Consider the following 18,267-nt stretch of genomic DNA (forward strand, 5'->3'; position numbering starts at 1 on the left):
GAATATAAATGTGTCATTAACCCACCACCACCCGACATGGCCAATTAGTAAGGTTTGTCACGTGAACAAAACGTGCCAAATAGTGACTACTTCAGCAGACTTGGTTTTGTTGTTTGTGTGTAAATCCGCAATGTTCACAATTCGAGTACTGTGACGTTTTCCCTGGCGATTACAACAACAACCAGGTCATCGGGCGATTTTCCAGATCTAACCCAAAAACCTTTACGATGCGTCTGTCACGCATCCCTCGCGTGCAGCCGAGACGCTCGACTTGCAACCGTGCTCCCCGAGGTCTCGCCGCTAGCCCCGCGGCCTCTCAAGCGCTCGCACCCCCTCTGACCTCGGCGTGCAGGTGTCGCGCAAGGCCTTCCTGGCGGGCGACGGGTTCATGTCGCTGGCCGTCAAGGATCCCTTCCCCGTGCTGAGACGGGGCTCACGTTCCGCACCATGCAGCCAAGCGGCCTGCTCTTCTACTACTCCCTGCAAGTACCGGCCCGGCCTGAAGCCGGCCACACCACCCACCCCAGTATCAACGGTCGGTGACTCCTGTCACGTGTTACGCGCGGTGGCGGTGGTTGTGGTGATAGTGGTGCGGTGGGGAGAGACTCACGGGGCAGCCCTCCAACGTGCAGCTCCTGCTGTGTGTGTGTGTGAGCAGCCTGGGCACCGGGCCCTTGACGCGGCTCACATCCCCCATCCATGTCTAAGTGAAGCATGTTGCCCTTCTTGATCACTGCAAACAATAACAAAAACAAAAGGTCCCCCATACAGCCTTTAACACTCTTACCCAGGCTAATCGAGAGGTGACTGCGGGGAGTGGTGCATCGTGGGGAGTGGTGGTGCAACGGTTAGCGCAATGCGCTACGAATTCAGCGACCTGAGTTCGATTGCCACTCACGGCCAACAGCAGTGACGATTATTTGATTTGGTCCTGGGCCTCTCCTGGGTTGACTTGGCCTAAAATGAGTATTTGTTGCGGTGTGTAAACATCGCCACTAGGAAGACAAAGGTGGTCGGGCATGGTGTTGGTGACTCACCCTCTTGTGTGCCGTGCTGATCTTCACAGGTGCTCGCGAACAGCACTTATCCCAACAGTCTGTGTGTGTGGGCAGGGTGAGATTCTGTCCATCGCCCTCAAGAGGGGGCGGTGGTCCTGAAGACAAAGAGGACACCCTGCGGACCATGAGCGCCGGATACAACGAAGGCTCCAACCATTTACCTCTTCGCTCTGTGCAACTCCTCCAGGTGCCGCCTTGGCCTCCCCTGTCTTGGCCATAGGAACGTGGAATTTCCGTATTGCCACCGCAGGCTCTGGTTTTTTAGAAGAGACAAGCTCGATGCGTGTGCACCCCTCCGAGCGCGTGTGTGCGTGTGTTCGTGTGACTTTGTCGTTCTTTCTTGCGCGTGTGCGTCTTTGCCTGCGTGTGTGCGCATCTGTGTCTCTCTGTGTGTGTCTGTGCCTACGCGTATGCACATGTGCTTCTGTGTCTCTGCGTGTGTCTGTGCCTGCACGTATACTAATATGCGTCTGTGTCTCTGCGTCTGTCTGCCTGCACGTATGCGCATGTGCGTCTGTCTCTGCGTGTCTGTGTCTGCGCGTACACGCATGTGCGTCTGTGTCTCTGCGTGTGTCTGTGTCTACGCGTATGCGCATGTGCGTCTGTGTCTCTGCGTGTGTCTGTCTTCGCGTATGCGCATGTGCGTCTGTGTCTCTACGTGTGTCTGTGTCTTCGCGTATGTGCATCTGTGTCTCTGCAGCGCCACGGGGACACGTGGCTATCACACTCGCGCGTCGTACAAAGTCATCGTCACCATCATCCTCAACATCATCGTCGATAGCATTGTCATCGTCGTCAATATCATTGTCATCTTCAACACTTAGTCATCAGAGATGGGTCCTTGCTATAAAAGTCTGGAATATCCACAACTGTTTTGGATCCGTCCACAGAAATGATCCACCTCCTCCATTGTTCAAACTGGGGCCAGACTTATGCTGGTAATTTAGTACGGTAATACAATAAACAGAGACAGGTGACTGTGTGACCGGTGGTGACCATGGCCGGTTGTGGTGGTGACTGGTGGTGACCGGTGGTGACCGTGTGGCCAGGGTTCATCAGCGCGGCACCTGAGGCCCGTGCAGGACGGTGTGCCGGCGTGGCCCGGCGAGGATGGCTGTGCGGGGCCGTGGGGGGGACACGCAGGGGGCGTGCGGGGGCAGGGCGGCAACAGTGCCGATGCCGGAGCCACGCACGACCGCCTTTCGTGGGGGAAACGCATGCGCAGCGCGATCCATCGCAGCTGACGAAGTGTGGAAATGTACGTACGTGTGTTGAACTTCTTTGGCACCGTACGTAGTCAACCGTGCTTGTCCCAGGCGCAGGGAAAAAGGCCAACAAACTAAACACAAAAAGCAGTTCTAAAGGAATGAGTTTTAGATCTACGTGGGTGAATGTTTATGTGGGAGTTTGTGTACGTGGGAGAGTGTGTGTGTGTGTGGGCGTATTTGTGAGTGTTTAAGCGGGTCACTTCTGAAAAAGAGCTATATAGCTCAGGACACCTTACCTGGTCAAATAAAAAATAGTGTAGTTTTAGTGTGTGAGCAACGTTGGCGGTGCCCTCTGCGCCTCTCACAGGCACCTCACTGGAGCTGAAGACCGACGCCAACAACGGGTTGCTCGCGTACACGTCCAGCGGCGAGGACGACGACGGGCGGCACCTGGACATGCACCTGGAGGCGCAGCCCTTGTCCCAGCAGCCGCTGATGGTGAATGCAGTCCGTTATTTGCAGATGTTACACATTGGAGCTCATTACTTACAACAGTCGAAACATCTCCCTTCTAGCCGTATAGACAGAGAAAGCAGCGTAGTGGGGGAGCCCTGTGGGCCTCGATGCTCATAGTGATCTGGACATCACTTTAGACGTGACATCGTGATGCGCCCCGGTTGCGTTTGCACCCCAGAGGTGGCAACCCGCTGGCGTGACGTTGCCCGCCGGTCCGCCGCTTCGTGTCGCGCAGGGGGAGGTGGTGGTGGGCCCCGAGGCTCACGGGGAGCTGAACGTGGACGGCTCGGCGGCGAAGGCCGCCCCGACACGCCGCAGGGGCCCGGAGCTCGGCCTGCGCTCCCCGCTCTACCTGGGTGGCGTCGCGAGCGGCACGGGCCGGCGACACCTGCAGGTAGAAAGCCGCCCACGTTCGTTGTGCTGTGTCGGGGCGTTTTGCCCGATTCGAGGGTTTTATTCCGAGTCTTGTTGCGATTTGTGCCGTCAGTGTCACTCCGTGAAACGGTGGACTGTCGCGATGGCGCCTCCGGCTGTGCCACCACCGGACATCCACCTTCCCCCCGGGGCTGTGTCAAATGGCACGGCTCGCCTGAGAGTTCCAAAGCGGAAATCTTATCCGATAACGTTCCCAATACGAGATGGGTTACATTGGTGACCCATCAAACCATAGGATTATTTACAAACCATGCCTGCTCTTCTTGTTGGCCCACCCCTACTGGACATCTATGAAAAAGAGCCTCATAACTCATCACATTCCTCCTGCAGTCTAAATAAAGATTCTGCGTCTGATCTACAAGGTCTGTACCAATCTGTTCCATCCTATCTTGCTGAGCAGTGCACAGCGCCGGCCTCAACAGGTCCCCAAATCGACGCCGTCTATGATCCGCAACCCATGGTTACCCTGCTGCTCCGCTGCTGGTACTCCTGTTGCTGCTCCTGCTGCTGCTAACCCTGCTGCTGCTACTCCTGCTGCTGCTCCTGTTCCCGTTCCCGCCCGCAAGCCTTGTGCGGCGATGCGGCCAGCGCAGTTTCGTCGGGAGTCTCCAAACCTGAGGAACTGGAGGCGGTCACCTGTGGCAGACGTTCCTCATCCATGCTTGAGTCTCAGCCAGTTTTGTTTGACACTTAAAGTGGCGCTGCTACTCCGTGTGAGCAGCGCGCATTTCCGATGGAACGGACTCGTAAGAGCGCACGATCGCGAGCGCTCCCGCTCGTTGACAGACTTATTGGTGTCTCTCGCAAAGCAGTGCGCCGCCCCCTGCTAGAGAATAGCCCGCGGAAGCGGATAATGCTGAACTAGTTCTGAGATACTTTTGTCCAAAGAATAAGGGGCAGCACTTTTCCATCCGCCCTTCCACGTGAGAATTATATTCACTTCCATAAGGCCACGATGCGGCTGATGAGATCTGTACAAATCCATACATTTATTTTTTCCGTTAATCAAATACGTTAAGGAGAACGAATTGTCTGCTTATTTATCTTTGTTATGTTCTTCACAATGGTGCGCAAAGTTATTTTGTGTTATTAACAGTGGAGAGAGAGAGATCACATGTTCAAGGCCGAGTCAATGCCGGTGTTTGGTGTTGTTTGTATGTAGCTCTGTTTTGCGCTTGTAATGCATTTGTTTCCTGTCTTGCATTAGCACGTGACGTGGCGCTGACGGTAGCCACGCGGGCCGAGAAGGCGGAGCGCCGTTCTATCGGGAGGCGTCGCGCGCCCCGGGTGTGCCGTCACCGCCCCCCCCACCCCAGGGCCGCTGGAGGGCCGGGCTGCGTGGCTGCGTGCACGGGGCCCGGCTCAAGGGAGCGCCCCTGGGGGAGCCAGCACGCCGCTTCGCCGTGACGCCCTGCACCTCCGCGCCCACGACGCCCGGCGTGTTCTTCTCGCACGAAGGAGGCCACGTGCTGCTGGGTGAGAGAGCCGTGCCGGCATTGTCGTACCCCCCCGCTCCCTCGGCCCCAACCAAACATCAAATAATCTGTTTAAACGCACGTTTCTAAATGTGGAGGGAACAACCGTCCTTGCCCCGCACAGTCCGATTATCGCGGTTGGCTACGTACGGAGCAAAAGAAGTTCAACCACGCGATGCAGCACAGCGAACCCCACGCGGGTGTCGTCATGCTGTCGCCTCGCCGCGTCACGACATGCAGCGGTGTCGTTATTTTGCTGTTATTGTTGCGGATATATTGTTTTTTTTATGTTTCACTTGTCAAAGTAAATTATGAATCGCTGCTTTGAACCTGGCGTTCCCGAGTTAAATTCATGGCCGTGGCCACCGCGCTACGAACCCGGCATTGTAAGTTGAATTCCTGGCTATGTCAAACGTTAGAGAGCGATATCAGATATCGGAACCGGTCTGGGGCCTCCCCTAGGTTGGCTCGGCCTTAAACGAGCATCCGGTGCGGTGTGTAAAACATCAGCGCTGGGAATGTGTGGCTCTGGCCACACCGCCTCCTTGTGTGCTGTGTCAACGTTTATAGACGCTCAATAACAGTGCTCGCCCCAACAGTTGTTGGTATCACTGCACTTTTTTGCCACCCATCGAACGGAGACGGTCAACACATCGTGTGCGTTCAAATGCACTTCTGCGGCCGTCTGGAACGCTCTTCCGATATTAGGAAGCCAATGGAGCTATGCACTTATAAATTATCTAGATTGACGAACTTATTTCTTTATAACTTTTTGTGTTTTGGTTTGTTGTCCTTCCCCTGCACCTCCGTTTAGCATGGTTGGCTACGTACGGGTTACAAAGAAGTTCAACATACACACACACACTCCCTCTGGCGCTGCAGACGAGGCCATGGAGGTGGCTTCGAAGCTGGATCTGGCGCTGGAGGATCCCGGCCGCACCACCCCTCGGGGCAGCTGCTGCACCTGGGTTGCCCGGGCGCCGCGCGATACCTCGCCCTCTACCTTCACGGTGGCCAGGTGATCGCCCGTGGTGCACGGGCTCCAGGATAGACGCGGCACGGAAACGGCCGCTGTCACATTCCGGCGATTGATACTTGCCCAACCGTCCCGGCCTGTGTGTTGTAGCCCTGTGCCAATCTGCTGTTGGAAGAAGGCCTTCCCATGCCGGGGGTGCCACGGTGGCGAGATGTTAACTTCCTCGCCTGGTATACAGGAGGTTGTGGGTTTCATACCTACCCTGATGCCTGTATATTTGGAGTTTGCATGTTCTCTCTCCCCGTGGTCGCGTGGATTTTTCTCCGGGTCTTCCGGTTTTTCCCTCCACAATTTGAATCGATATGAGTTTAAAGTATTTTAGCTGCTATACATTTCCACGTGATAAGCCACTTCGTTGAGCTATCATTTGGGGCCAGATCGCTTCTGGAGTGGTGGGTGTAGCGATTAGCACGCTGCGCTATGAACCCAGTGACCCGAGTTCGATTCCTGTTCATGGCCAAAACCAGTGCCGATCACCGGTCCTGGGCTTGCTCTCCTTGGTCGACTCAGCCTCAAATGAATACATGGTGCGGTGTATAAACATCGACCACTGAGGGAGACAAAGGCGGTCGGGAGTGGTGCTGGCCACGCACCCCCTCGTGTACCGTGCCGGCCTTCATAGGGGCTCGCTAAAGAGCACTCGCCCCTACATGGGGGGGATCTTTGTCTTTTGTGCTTGCGTGTCGCTTGCAGGTGACCGTGTTGGCTAACGATGGCGTGGAGGAGTTCTCCGCCACGGTCTCCCCCACGCGCTCGCTGTGCGACGGCCAGTGGCATCGCATCGCAGGTGAGGCGTAGTCGCCATCCACTGCGACAGCTTCCCCTCTGGTGCCCGGCTCCAGCGTGCACCTTCAAGGCAGTCGATTTCATTGGAATGGAAGCTGGCCCAGGCTGCTTAGAGCAGTAGTGCCATGCCATCCTTTCCAAAATCCCATACCTTGTGTTCTTTGTGGAGCAGTTACGCAGTGGTCAGCGCACTGCACTATGAACCTGGCGACCTGAGTTTAATTCCATGCCACGGCCAAATATCCGTGGCGAGTGACATCTGAACCGGTTCCAGGCCACCTCCAACAACCCCTTCCATTTAGAAAACCACACTTGACCAGCGTGGTGAAGTATGGTCAAATAACCCTCATAACTTACACGGTGTGGGAGTGGATTGACAGAGGGGCTGTACATTCTTAATTGCGGTGTGCATTAGTAGCAGCAGTTGAACTCTGGAGAAATTTGTCTCTTCCACAGGAATGTGGAATGTCGGCATTTGAGATCAGCGCCCCCCTCACCCCCCCACCTTGACTTTGTAAGACCGTGTTGACGACACCACGATGAACACACATTGCAGCTTCGAAATTATCACTCAAAGGAGATTAGACTTGTAAAAATAGCAGCCGTATTGAATGATAATTAACTTTCCGACCCGCCCCTACTGGATATCTTTGAAAAATATCTTTATAGCTCATCAGATTCCTCCGATCTTAATAAAGATTCTGATTCCGATAATTTAAAGATATTTATTTTTTAATTGAAGAGTCCATTGCTTTGGGAGATTGGTTTGGGAGTTCCGCCGGTTAATGTCTGCGTCAGAGTGATGTGGTGAGGTGTACGTATGTATGTTTAACTCCTTTCACACCGTACTAGCTAACCGTGCTAATCAGAGTTGATGGTCTCAATCTGGTCACCAATGACAGCACAATAACTGCTCATGATGTAACCTTACTATTTTCTCCCGTCCATTTGCCCATGTATGTAAACTAAAGTATGTAAGTATATCAGACGACTGACGTGGTGAAACACGCATTGCATAGTAAGGACGCATCATCTAGTGTGGGCTAAGGGATTATGGATTGAAGAGACTCCAGAAGTAGTTCTGTAACCTGCCTTGGTCCGGCTGTAGGTAGACTCAGCCTAAAATGAGTACCTGTTGCACTGGGAAAACAAAGGTGGTTGGATGTAATGCGACAGACAGCCCAGTGTGCCACGGTGGCCTTACTGCAAGTTCGCTAAGAGCGCTCGTCCCTTCTACATGGTGCAAGAGTAAAAGAGGAGTCTTTGTGTGCAGTGATGAAGTTGGGGGGTGGTGGTGTAGCGGTGGTGTAGCGGTGGTGTAGCGGTGGTGTAGCGGTGGTGTAGCGGTAGTGTAGCGGTGGTGTAGCGGTAGTGTAGCGGTGGTGTAGCGGTGGTGTAGCGGTAGTGTAGCGGTGGTGTAGCGGTGGTGTAGCGGTGGTGTAGCGGTGGTGTAGCGGTGGTGTAGCGGTAGTGTAGCGGTGGTATAGCGCTTAGCGCTACGCTGCGCTACGAACCCAGCGACCCGAGTTCGATTGCCGCTCACGGCCACCACCGGTGACGATTAACTGAACCGGTATCGGGCCTCCCCTAGGTCGACTCAGCCTGAAATGAGGGCCTGGTACAATGTGTAAACATTGCCACGAGGCAGACAAAGATGACCGGGCGTGGTGCTGGCCACCGACTCCCTCGTGTGCCATGCCGGCCTTCATAGGTGCTCGCCAACAGCACTTGCCCCTACAGTCTGTTAAGGCTATACGGGGGGGATCCTTTGTATTTTTGTTTGTTTTGTTTGTAGTGATCAAATAAAGATTCTGCTTCTGATCTACAAGGGTCTGTACCAATCTGCTCCGTCCTATCTTGCTGAGCAGTGCACAGCGCCGGCCTCAACAGGACCCCAAATCGACGCCGTCAATGATCCGCATCCCACGGTTACCCTGCTGCTCCGCTGCTACTGCTCCTGCTGCTGCTATTGCTGCTGCTACTCCTGCTGGTGCTACTCCTGCTGCTCCTGCTGCTACTCTTGCTGCTGCTGCTAATCCTGCTGCTGCTCCTGCTGCTGCTACTCCTGCTGCTGCTCCTGCTGCTGCTCCTGCTCTTGCTGCTGCTGCTATTCCTGCTGCTGCTGCTCCTGCTGCTGCTCCTGCTGCTGTTGCTACTCCTGCTGCTACTCCTGCTGCTGCTCTTTCTGCTCCTGCTGCTACTCCTGCTGCTGCTACTCCTGCTGCTGCTGCTCTTGCTGCTGCTCCTGCTGCTGCTACTCCTGCTGCTGCTGCTCCTGCTGCTGCTCCAGCTACTCCTGCTGCTCCAGCTACTCCTGCTGCTCCAGCTGCTCCAACTACTCCTGCTGCTGCTGCTCCAGCTACTCCTGCTGCTGCTCCTGCCCGCCAGAGATGTGCGGCGATGCGGCCAGCGCAGTTTCACCGGGGGTCTCCAAACCCGAGGAGCTGGAGGCGGTCGCCTGTGGGAGACGTTCCTCACCCATGCTTGAGTCTCAGCCATTTTTGCTTGACACTTAAAGCGACGTTGCTATTCCAAAGAGCTATCTCTGCGTGAGCGGCGCGCATTCCCGATGGACCGGACTCGTGAGAGCCCGCGATCGCGAGCGTTCACGCTTGTTGACAGACTTATTCGTGTCTCTAACAAAGCAGTGCGTTGCCTCGTGCTAGAGAATAGTTCACAGAAGTGGATAACGCTGGGCTAGTTCTGAGATCATTTAGTCCAAAGAATGAGGGACAGCACTTTTCCACCCTGAAGACGACTGCTTGTGTTGTGATCGAAACGTTGTAGTTTTTTGTTATTTTTTATTTTCTTTGAACCTATCTACGTGACTTTACCCAAAGGCCCAAGAATATTAATTCCTGCAGTCACGAAAGCTTTAACTCAAGATTTAACCATTAACTTATCTCCTATTTGTTTTAAATGTGGATCTCCCCAGTACTTTAAGCACTCATTTAGACCTCAATGAAAAATGTTTTCCATGGGGTAATTCCCCCGTGACAGCTGCCACTACACAGAGAACAAAGGGTGTTTGGATGGCATGGGAGTGGCACTCTGATAAATACGAGACCAGAGCACCTGGACACTACTACAGTTGTAGCTCATCCAGCAGTCACGATGAAGGCACTGCTCAGCATCGTCCTCGGTCTTCTCTTCCAGGAGCTCGCTTGCTCCACTTATGTAAGCTATGCGCGCTGTTGCAGGCCAGGCTCAATGTCTAACTGAATATATACTGGGTCACTGGTCGACTGGAGTAGGCATCTGACAAGTAACCGCAACTATAAACAGGTCCTTGCAGGGTGGGCTGGTAGGAACATTGGAATTTTTTTTACACCCAACAGCACGAGATTTCACTTCGTTAAAGTATTGAAAGGGGATGGACGGACGGACGGACGCATTAATATATTGCAGGCTGGTACACTCAGTTTACAACTTCGTTCCTACCAGTATAAATATAATAGATATATACTGGAATTGGTGCTGCTGTGTGTTAAAATAGACCTGGTTGATGTTAAGCGCGGGTTTCCTTAAAACTTTCGGGATGAATGATGGCTAATAGCTAATGATGACATTTTTTGCATTCTACGTGTATAATATCCATCAGACATGATCGATCCACTGGTAGATGAAGGATTCCCCAAGCCATCGCTATCTCTCGTGTTCTTGTCGTCTACTAAGCAAATGAATTTGTATAAACTTTGGGAACAATACCTCTTTAAATATTGCGGTGGATATGCAATTGTGATGTTTAAAGTATGCGAGTTTGAGTGTGATGTCCTTTCACGTTGTGGTCTTCTCTTCAAAGCTGGTCCCTGGCACCTACACTAACGGCTCCCGGGATGCGGAGGGCCAGTGCGTGTGTAACGTCTATCTGCCGGACCCCGTCTTCCCGGCCGACATGGTGGAGCAGCTGCAGCTCAGCACCCAGACGATTGCCACGGCCTTCACGGTGGAGTCACAGAAGGTGACCTCTTCTTATTTCACCAGGAGCTTAAACATTGCCCATTAAGCCAACATGAAACGCAAGGCACTGCACAGAGCGAAAAGCAAGCAAGTAAATAACTCACACAATTCTAAAACCTAATAAGCACGCAGGCTCATGATTAAACCACAGGTGCACATGAAATAGAATGTGGTTTGTAGAGGTAAATGAGGAAAACTAAATTCCTGTGAGTCATAGCCATTGAGGATTTGGCTGTCATGACTAAATTGTCTGTCGAGCTCATCATTGCGTGGGAGTGTTGTATTTCAGCCATTCTAAAGCAATTCATATATTTGTGGGGGCCCTGAGCAGTATTTGATCAAACCCAGGCATTAACCTAACTGTCCTCAAAGATTCCTTGAGGAAGCAAACTTTCTGTGTACGTATGTTGAACTTCTTTCGCACCGTACCTTAGCCAACCATGCTGATATAGTCATGCTAAGTTTATATATAGAAATTAATACAGCACTGCCAAAAACACAGTCCCGTACATTTCATATGATTCGTTGTTTATTAAGTCAACACTTGTAAAAGATCGATTGAAATGCGTTGGAAGGAGATAATATTCAAACTACGCCTACAGGTGGCAGAGAACCACGCCACGCTGGTGCGCTACACGGCGCTGCTGCGGAACCTGACGGTGCGTGTGGAGCGAATGGAGCAGGGGCATGACCGCTACGGGTGGAGATCAGGAAGATGGAGCAGCTGGTACAGCAGCTGAAGCTGGACGTCTCCAGCGCCACTCTCGATCGTCTACACCTCTCGGTTAGTCACGATTGTTGCAAAGCCAAACAATTGTTTCCATCAGGGGTGCAGCAATGGCCACAGTTCCTTTTGGCAAGGTTTGCAGACTCAGGTTTTGCAGTTGAAGGTGGCACGTAAAAAGGGGAGTACTTGGATCACTGGAATGCGGAGGCAGCAGTTCTTGCAGTCGCTGGACTGTTGGATGGCTTCTCATAGAGAGCTGAATTGAACTTCATGAGACAATTTGTGAGGGAAATGTTAAAACAACTGCTTCAACATGTTACAGCAACTGCTTCAACATTTTCATAAATTCTGTGAAATCTGTACACGGTATCTGAACATGGAAAACCTGTACTGGACTTTCTACTGCATGCACGAAATGGTTGTGTTAATGCTCGTGAAAATGTGAAATTACTTGCATAGGGATGAGGAATTGTTACTATGTAAAACCACAATGATTTATTACATCACTGCTGTACCTGGAGATAATGTTTTAACGTCATTTGTCTTAATTCCTATCGGGGTGTAGAAAGGGTTTCAGGTCTCAATACTCTTTGATATTTATTTACGTGTACCACACAAGCGCACTTTCCACAATAAACATACTGCCCACCATTAAAGGTTATACACGTGCTTAATTGCAGAGTCTATTGTTGGAATTTCTCAGGGTCGGGGGTTCCTATTTTAATGAACACAAGAGGGGTAGTCAAGTGGCTCACACGTGACATGTTAGTTAATGGAGTTTTCATGTAATTTGACACGGTGTGGGTCCCAGGATCACTGGGCCTGGGGGTCCTGGATGTATGGGGGGAGGAGGTTAAAGGGTTGCAGTTTCCAAGTATTAACCATTCACATATTTGAAAAAAAAGTGAATATCATGTTTACTGTATGATGTAATAAAATAAACTGGTAGGTTATGTAAACAAAACAAGAATTGAAATAAAAAATACTTTGTTAGAGCTGCCTGAGGTTATAATTTTAAGCATTGTTTCCTCCAAATGAACGTTTTAATTATTGATTATACAAATGTAATATGTGCCATATTTTTATGAAAAGTAATTTTCTTTCAGAGAAAGAACCGTAATACTATTAATTGTTGTAAATGTTCAGTGCAGCAACTCAAAACAGAACTTGCTATGTAGTGGTGGATTTAGCAGTTTCATGTGAAGGCAGATGCAGGCAGCTCAATTAAAATATATCTGGACTGGAATTATAGTTCACTACTTCTACTGTCAAATAAGGCACCGCGTGAATATGGCTTGCGTGGATACAATGTTGATGTTATCGCTTTGTGAGGGTTGTTCTCCTGGCACTCCCGTTAGTTCTCAAATGCCAGACAGAGTGCGGAAAACCATCTGTATGGGCGGGGATAGTGAGTGAGTGGGCGTGGTTATGTAAAAGTGGGTGGGCTGATGGAGGGAGGGCCCTACCAGCTCAGCACATTTCCCAGTTGAGTCTCCCAGACATTTGGTAGCCCTGCCCCTACAGTTGACTTGTCACGTGCAATGACAGGAACAACGTGCTGCTCATCCGACGCCAGGTGGACACTGCGCAAGCAGCTGCAGGACTGCCAAGAGGAGGCCTCTAATGCTGGCCAGCCCCCCGGCAGCAATCCTGGCCAGCAGCCCCCCATAGGTGAGCTCCATATATCAGTGGTTCTCTTCAACCTATACGTCCACTGCAGTAGATAGGGGTAGGGTTAAGTGCAATACAAGTGCAACTCAAATACAGCAGAAATACAATAATCTGCGATGCCATAATCCGTAAATCCCTATAATTTGCGGATTATTGGCTGTTCGCAATCGTTCCTGCAATCCGTGGCACACCGTGGCAGATTGATTCCACTCTGTGGACAGCCAACCACGAACATTAGACGTGGCCATGGTTCTTCAGAGCTGCAGGGGTCGAGCTGTTGGGAAATTCTGAGTTAAGCTCTTTTTTACTTTGTATTTGTTTGTTGCATCTGCACATCTTAGTTGTGCTTAATAGAAAATAATGTTTGCATTTTTTTGACTTGTATAGCAATATTTTAAACTGCTAAATCGCTCAATATCGACCCCAAATGGCAGATTGCACTTCTTGGGAATTAGAAAAATTTGAAACCTCATAATCCTCACATTTACTGCGAGTTACCTTAGCTACTAGTCACGTGTCATGCTTCCTCTGTAATCTGCAGCTTTTTTCCAGATTAGCAGAATCGCGCTGCCGATTCCTGTTGTAATGCGCTGCACACCGCATCAACATTAAACATTTTCGTGTATTAGTTGGTCTATTATTTTGATATGCTCCGCCATATCAATGACAATTAGTGGATCATTGCTCTAATGCCCAAAGTTAGCGAGTAGCCTCTACTTTATAGTGGCTTTAAAACAAAAGCAGTTGGTCTGTGACCGCATCTGCGACATGTTTGCTTTCCTGCTGCACATATTTTATTATCTGCTTGTCTTCCTAAAATCACGAGGGAAGTTCATGGTTGGAGCATTCCTCAATATGCGGAATTGTTTTTTCTCATAACTCTCAGATTTTTGTTGAGATATGCGGTTTTGCTGTTTTTTTAGGCCCTGTTTTATTTGGAGATCACTCACTTGGGCTTCCTCTTCAAGCCCTGCCCCTTTGTCTTTACAAAGCGACCACTTCCATTGTGGCCTGCCCCTTCCTCTATTGGCTCCGCTCCCTTCTATTTAGACCCTCCCCTTTTCACTTGAGACCCCAACCCTTCCTACACTCCATTTTCCTTTCGACCCTGCCCCTTGTTGCTTCGAGTCCCATCCTCTACCTACTTTGGCAATGCTCCTTCTCTTTTGAGGACCCACCCTTCTTTAGACCCCTCTCTACGTCTCTTTGTTTCGGTTCCCCTCTTCATCCAGACACAGGGTTGGACTTGTTTGGGTGGTGGTGAGGGTTGTGGAGGGTGTGGGGGAAGTGTGCACAAAGCAGTGGTAGTGGTGGTGGTGACCAGGGACTTGTGGAGCTTGTGGAAGGGGGGTGCACAACAGTGGTAGAGGTGACCGGGGACAGCAGTGGGTATGGGTGGGTGGAAGCAGTAGAGGTGGGGTGGCTTTGTGATGATGACCAAAATCCCTCATAGAGCAGCAGTATATCAATTGTGTGTCTAAAATGTCTTCTTGTTAGTTTAGTGGAGTGTATGTAAGTGGATTACCCTGTATATATTTTAAAGAGTGAAAGTAGTAAGCTCTTATTCTTAGTTTTTTCGGTAAAGTCACGTTGAAGAGAAACAACAAAATAACAAAATATATATAAAACAATAAAAAATTCTCACGACGTTTCGACCATAACTCAAACGGTCATCATCAGGTGTGTCGGTTTGCATAAATGTATTTTTAAAACGGCACATTTATTTATTTATTTATACCAAAAAACCGTTGGCGTCACGCGCAGCGATTGGCAGTTTGCCCAGGACTAGTCCATCTATTTTTTTTTAAAAGAGGAGGGGGGAGACGAAATTTTTTATAATGTATGCTGTCTGAAAGCCACTGTAAGCGTGAACAATCAATCAAGAACTGAAATGATTTATCAAATCTTTCCAATGATTGCTAAGATAGAATCCATCTTCTCGGTTGAAATTGTCTCTGTGCTTGTATATGTGGATAGCCTCATGAACGAATCTCTCATGAATGATATTGTAGTTCTCTCAGCTGACAAAGGCAATGCTACTGTCATCATGGATAAAATAGAATACAACAACAAAATTAAAGAATTACTCGATGATGGTAGTTATACAAAAATTAAAAGAGATCCCACCAACAGCCTCGTCACACAAACCAACAAAATAATTTCTGATTCAACCGCATTAATTGATCAATCTAAACAGTTTTCGTTGAAACCTTCTGCTGCCAGGCCACCAAGATTATACGGCTTACCAAAAATACATAAAGTTGATACACCTCTTCGTCCCATAGTCTCTACTATCAGCTCCCCCACCTACAAACTAGCTCGTTTTTTGTCTGAAATCCTGCGTCCTTTCACTGGAAAGACCACCTCTGCGGTACAAAATTCTACTCACCTGGTATCAACAATCAAGGGTATTTCCCTGTCCCCAGACGACCTGCTTGTCAGTTTTGATGTAGTTTCCTTATTCACCAAGGTTCCTGTACCTGACACCATTGCAATCATTGAAGACTTGGTTCATCAAGGACTAAACACTGAGGTACCCCCCCTGGTGAGACACTGTTTAACCAATACATACTTCACTTGGAATGGAACTTTCTACAAACAAACTGAGGGCACCCCAATGGGCTCCCCCCTTTCTCCAGTTATAGCTAACATTTTCATGGAGAAATTTGAGACTGACGCCATCCAGACTGCCACTCTGCGCCCAACCTTATGGAAGAGGTACGTGGATGACACTTTTGTCATCTGGCCACATGGCCGGCCTGCTCTAGACCAATTCTTCGACCACATCAATTCCATACACCCAGCCATCAGATTTACCATGGAAGTCGAAATAGATGGCAAGATACCTTTTTTGGATGTCCTAATTAAAAAGAGACCTGATGGTTCAATGAGCCACTCTGTCTACAGGAAAGCTACCCATACGGATGCTTATCTGAAACCGGATTCCCACCACCATCCATCACAGAAGAATTCTCTCATCAAGACTCTGTATCATAGAGCCCAATGCATATCCGACCAGGAACACATAAGCAGTGAACTCAAGCACGTACACCAAGCTCTTAGGGCTAATGGTTACTCCGACTATACAATCCGCAAAGCTATCACTCAAACCATGAAGAAGAACCCTCTTGAGGAGCTTTTCAAAACCATCACTTTACCCTACATTGCTGGGATCACAAAAAAGATCTCCAAAATCTTGAATAAACACAAGATCCAGGTCCGTTTCAACACATTACATAAAAATCCGTGATCTGGTTCCGTCTGTAAAAGATGTGATTCCGGACATACAATACCCTGGTGTCTACAAACTAAGTTGCCTCTGTGGTAGTAGTTACATTGGAGAAACCAAACGCCATGTCTCGGACCGCATTCGTGAACATAAAGCAGACCTTAAACACGGTAGGACCAACACCTCGGCCGTAGCAGATCATTGTTCTAATTCAGTAGGCTCACATGCCATTGACTTTTCCAAGACGGAGGTTCTTTGTAAGCCATCTGGCTTCCATGAGAGATTCGTTCATGAGGCTATCCACATATACAAGCACAGAGACAATTTCAACCGAGAAGATGGATTCTATCTTAGCAATCATTGGAAAGATTTGATAAATCATTTCAGTTCTTGATTGATTGTTCACGCTTCCAGTGGCTTTCAGACAGCATACATTATAAAAAATTTCGTCTCCCCCCTCCTCTTTTAAAAAAAAAATAGATGGACTAGTCCTGGGCAAACTGCCAATCGCTGCGCGTGACGCCAACGTTTTTTTTATTTTTATAAATAAATAAATGTGCCGTTTTAAAAATACATTTATGCAAACCGACACACCTGATGATGACCGTTTGAGTTATGGTCGAAACGTCGTGAGAATTTTTTATTGTTTTATATATATTTTGTTATTTTGTTGTTTCTCTTCAACGTGACTTTACCGAAAAAACTAAGAATATGAATTACTGCAGTCACGAAAGCTTTAAATCAAAATTTTAGTAAGCTCTTGTTTATGGTGTTACACTCATCCATTGGTCGTGATGGACATTACCAATTCCTGTGCTGGTAGCTGAGATTGAAGTTGTATATTTGTATTAATACATGCGTGTTTTATCATTTTAAAATCATGATTAGAAATTTCAATGAACTTTTTCTCCGAATGAAAACATAAAGAACATTTTCTAAAGTGCTGTATCATCTCTTTGCAGGCTCATGCGTGCACAGTGGCTTGCAGAACGTCAGCGCACCATTTGTTCACATTCTGAACATGCAAGGTGCAGCGTTCCAATATAGTGCATTCGGGAAAGACCCACTCCCACTGAAGGCACCTGAGGATGTGTATTGGTGATTTAGCAGCAATCAGGTTTACTTTACTGTGATGCAGATGTTTTCTAACTACCGGGCACTGCAGACGTATGTGCAGATGGAACAAAAGACCCTTGTGGATCTGATTGTGGTTACGGAATGGATGCGATGATGTACAAAAACCACATGTTTTACAGATGCTCTACTGGTGTCTCTGTTTGCAAATATAACCTGACAGCCTCTACAATTACCAGAGTAAATCTCCCCCAAGCGTCAGGAAGCAATTTGTATCCTTACCTGGGCTCTACCTATTCTGATATGGATTTCTCTGGATGAACAAGGTCTGTGGGAAGTTGTCCCTTGCTTTATTTAATTATACTTACCTTGCTGTTGTTATTAGCAGCTGGACTACCACGCAGTCCAAACCCTCAGTTAGCAATGGCTTCGTGTTGTGTGGAGTCCTGTACCTCACGTGCACCTCCAGCCTTAAAACTGAAGAGATCTACTTTGCTTTTGACACCAAAACTAACTACGAGAGGTTAATGAGCATCGTGATTGCAAAGCCCTTGGAAAAGATGAGCAGCCTTAACTACAACCCAGCTGATCACAAGCTGTACATGTATAATCAGGGATATTTGGTTACTTATGATATGACCTTTAAACCCATATAATTGATAATAATACGTAGTTCCTTAGGGTTTTCATTGTATGCGAGCGTCAACAAAGTAATTCAATCTGTGGAGTATGATTGATAGCTGCCAAGGGCATATACTGCACCGTGTAATTTTTTTTAAATGAGCGTGCATCGGTTATTTTCCCCCCATTTAAAATAGATGATGCTGCACCATTTGTAGATCGAGACAAACTCCAGGTGTGAAATACATAGAAATTATATAAAACAAACGTTATGCTCCAATTATGACAAGCAAATGCATGGATGCTGTGAATGTGGCATTGGTGTTTATTCAGTTCGGTATTTGTTCTAAACGCCATTTAAACGGCAATAAAAAAATAACTTGCGCTACGCGGGAGTTGGTCACCAGCACAGCTGTATGTGGAACTTCTTTCGCACCGTACGTAGACAACCGTGCTAATCGGAGATCGTGG

At 48.9% G+C, this 18,267-nt stretch overlaps 1 protein-coding gene across 3 annotated transcripts; it reads left to right on the top strand.

Annotated features, from left to right (window-relative positions):
• The first annotated feature begins 3,376 nt into the window (after positions 1–3,376).
• On the top strand, positions 3,377–17,791 carry LOC116945281 (olfactomedin-4-like). 3 transcript variants are annotated; one of them, XR_012942646.1, is made up of 5 exons: positions 3,377–3,579; positions 8,344–9,691; positions 10,317–10,475; positions 11,077–11,258; positions 12,750–13,725. XR_012942646.1 is itself a non-coding variant. In XM_076069025.1 (5 exons), the coding sequence occupies exons 1-3, from the start codon at positions 9,629–9,631 to the stop codon at positions 11,212–11,214; spliced, it is 360 nt and encodes a 119-aa protein (XP_075925140.1). In that variant the 5' UTR covers positions 9,540–9,628; the 3' UTR covers positions 11,215–11,258; positions 12,750–12,872; positions 17,064–17,791. The 3 variants fall into 3 exon arrangements, 2 of the variants coding, with proteins under 2 accessions (XP_075925140.1, XP_075925142.1); XM_076069025.1 differs by lacking the exon at positions 3,377–3,579 and adding an exon at positions 17,064–17,791 and having other exon boundaries at positions 9,540–9,691; positions 12,750–12,872; XM_076069027.1 differs by lacking the exon at positions 3,377–3,579 and adding an exon at positions 17,064–17,791 and having other exon boundaries at positions 9,540–9,691; positions 12,778–12,872.
• Positions 17,792–18,267: the final 476 nt, after the last annotated feature.

Source organism: Petromyzon marinus, chromosome 23 (assembly GCF_048934315.1).
Source record: "Petromyzon marinus isolate PM22_M1 ecotype Great Lakes invasive population chromosome 23, UKy_Petmar_22M1.pri1.0, whole genome shotgun sequence".
NCBI lineage: Eukaryota > Metazoa > Chordata > Hyperoartia > Petromyzontiformes > Petromyzontidae > Petromyzon > Petromyzon marinus.

Excerpts from the sequence above, each read along its gene's own strand:
- LOC116945281 (XM_076069025.1), top strand. The coding sequence starts at position 9,629 with ATGAAGGCACTGCTCAGCATCGTCCTCGGTCTTCTCTTCCAGGAGCTC. Across the intron at positions 9,692-10,316 it reads AGCTCGCTTGCTCCACTTAT|CTGGTCCCTGGCACCTACAC; the intron begins GTAAGCTATGCG and ends TTCTCTTCAAAG. Across the intron at positions 10,476-11,076 it reads TCACGGTGGAGTCACAGAAG|GTGGCAGAGAACCACGCCAC; the intron begins GTGACCTCTTCT and ends CTACGCCTACAG.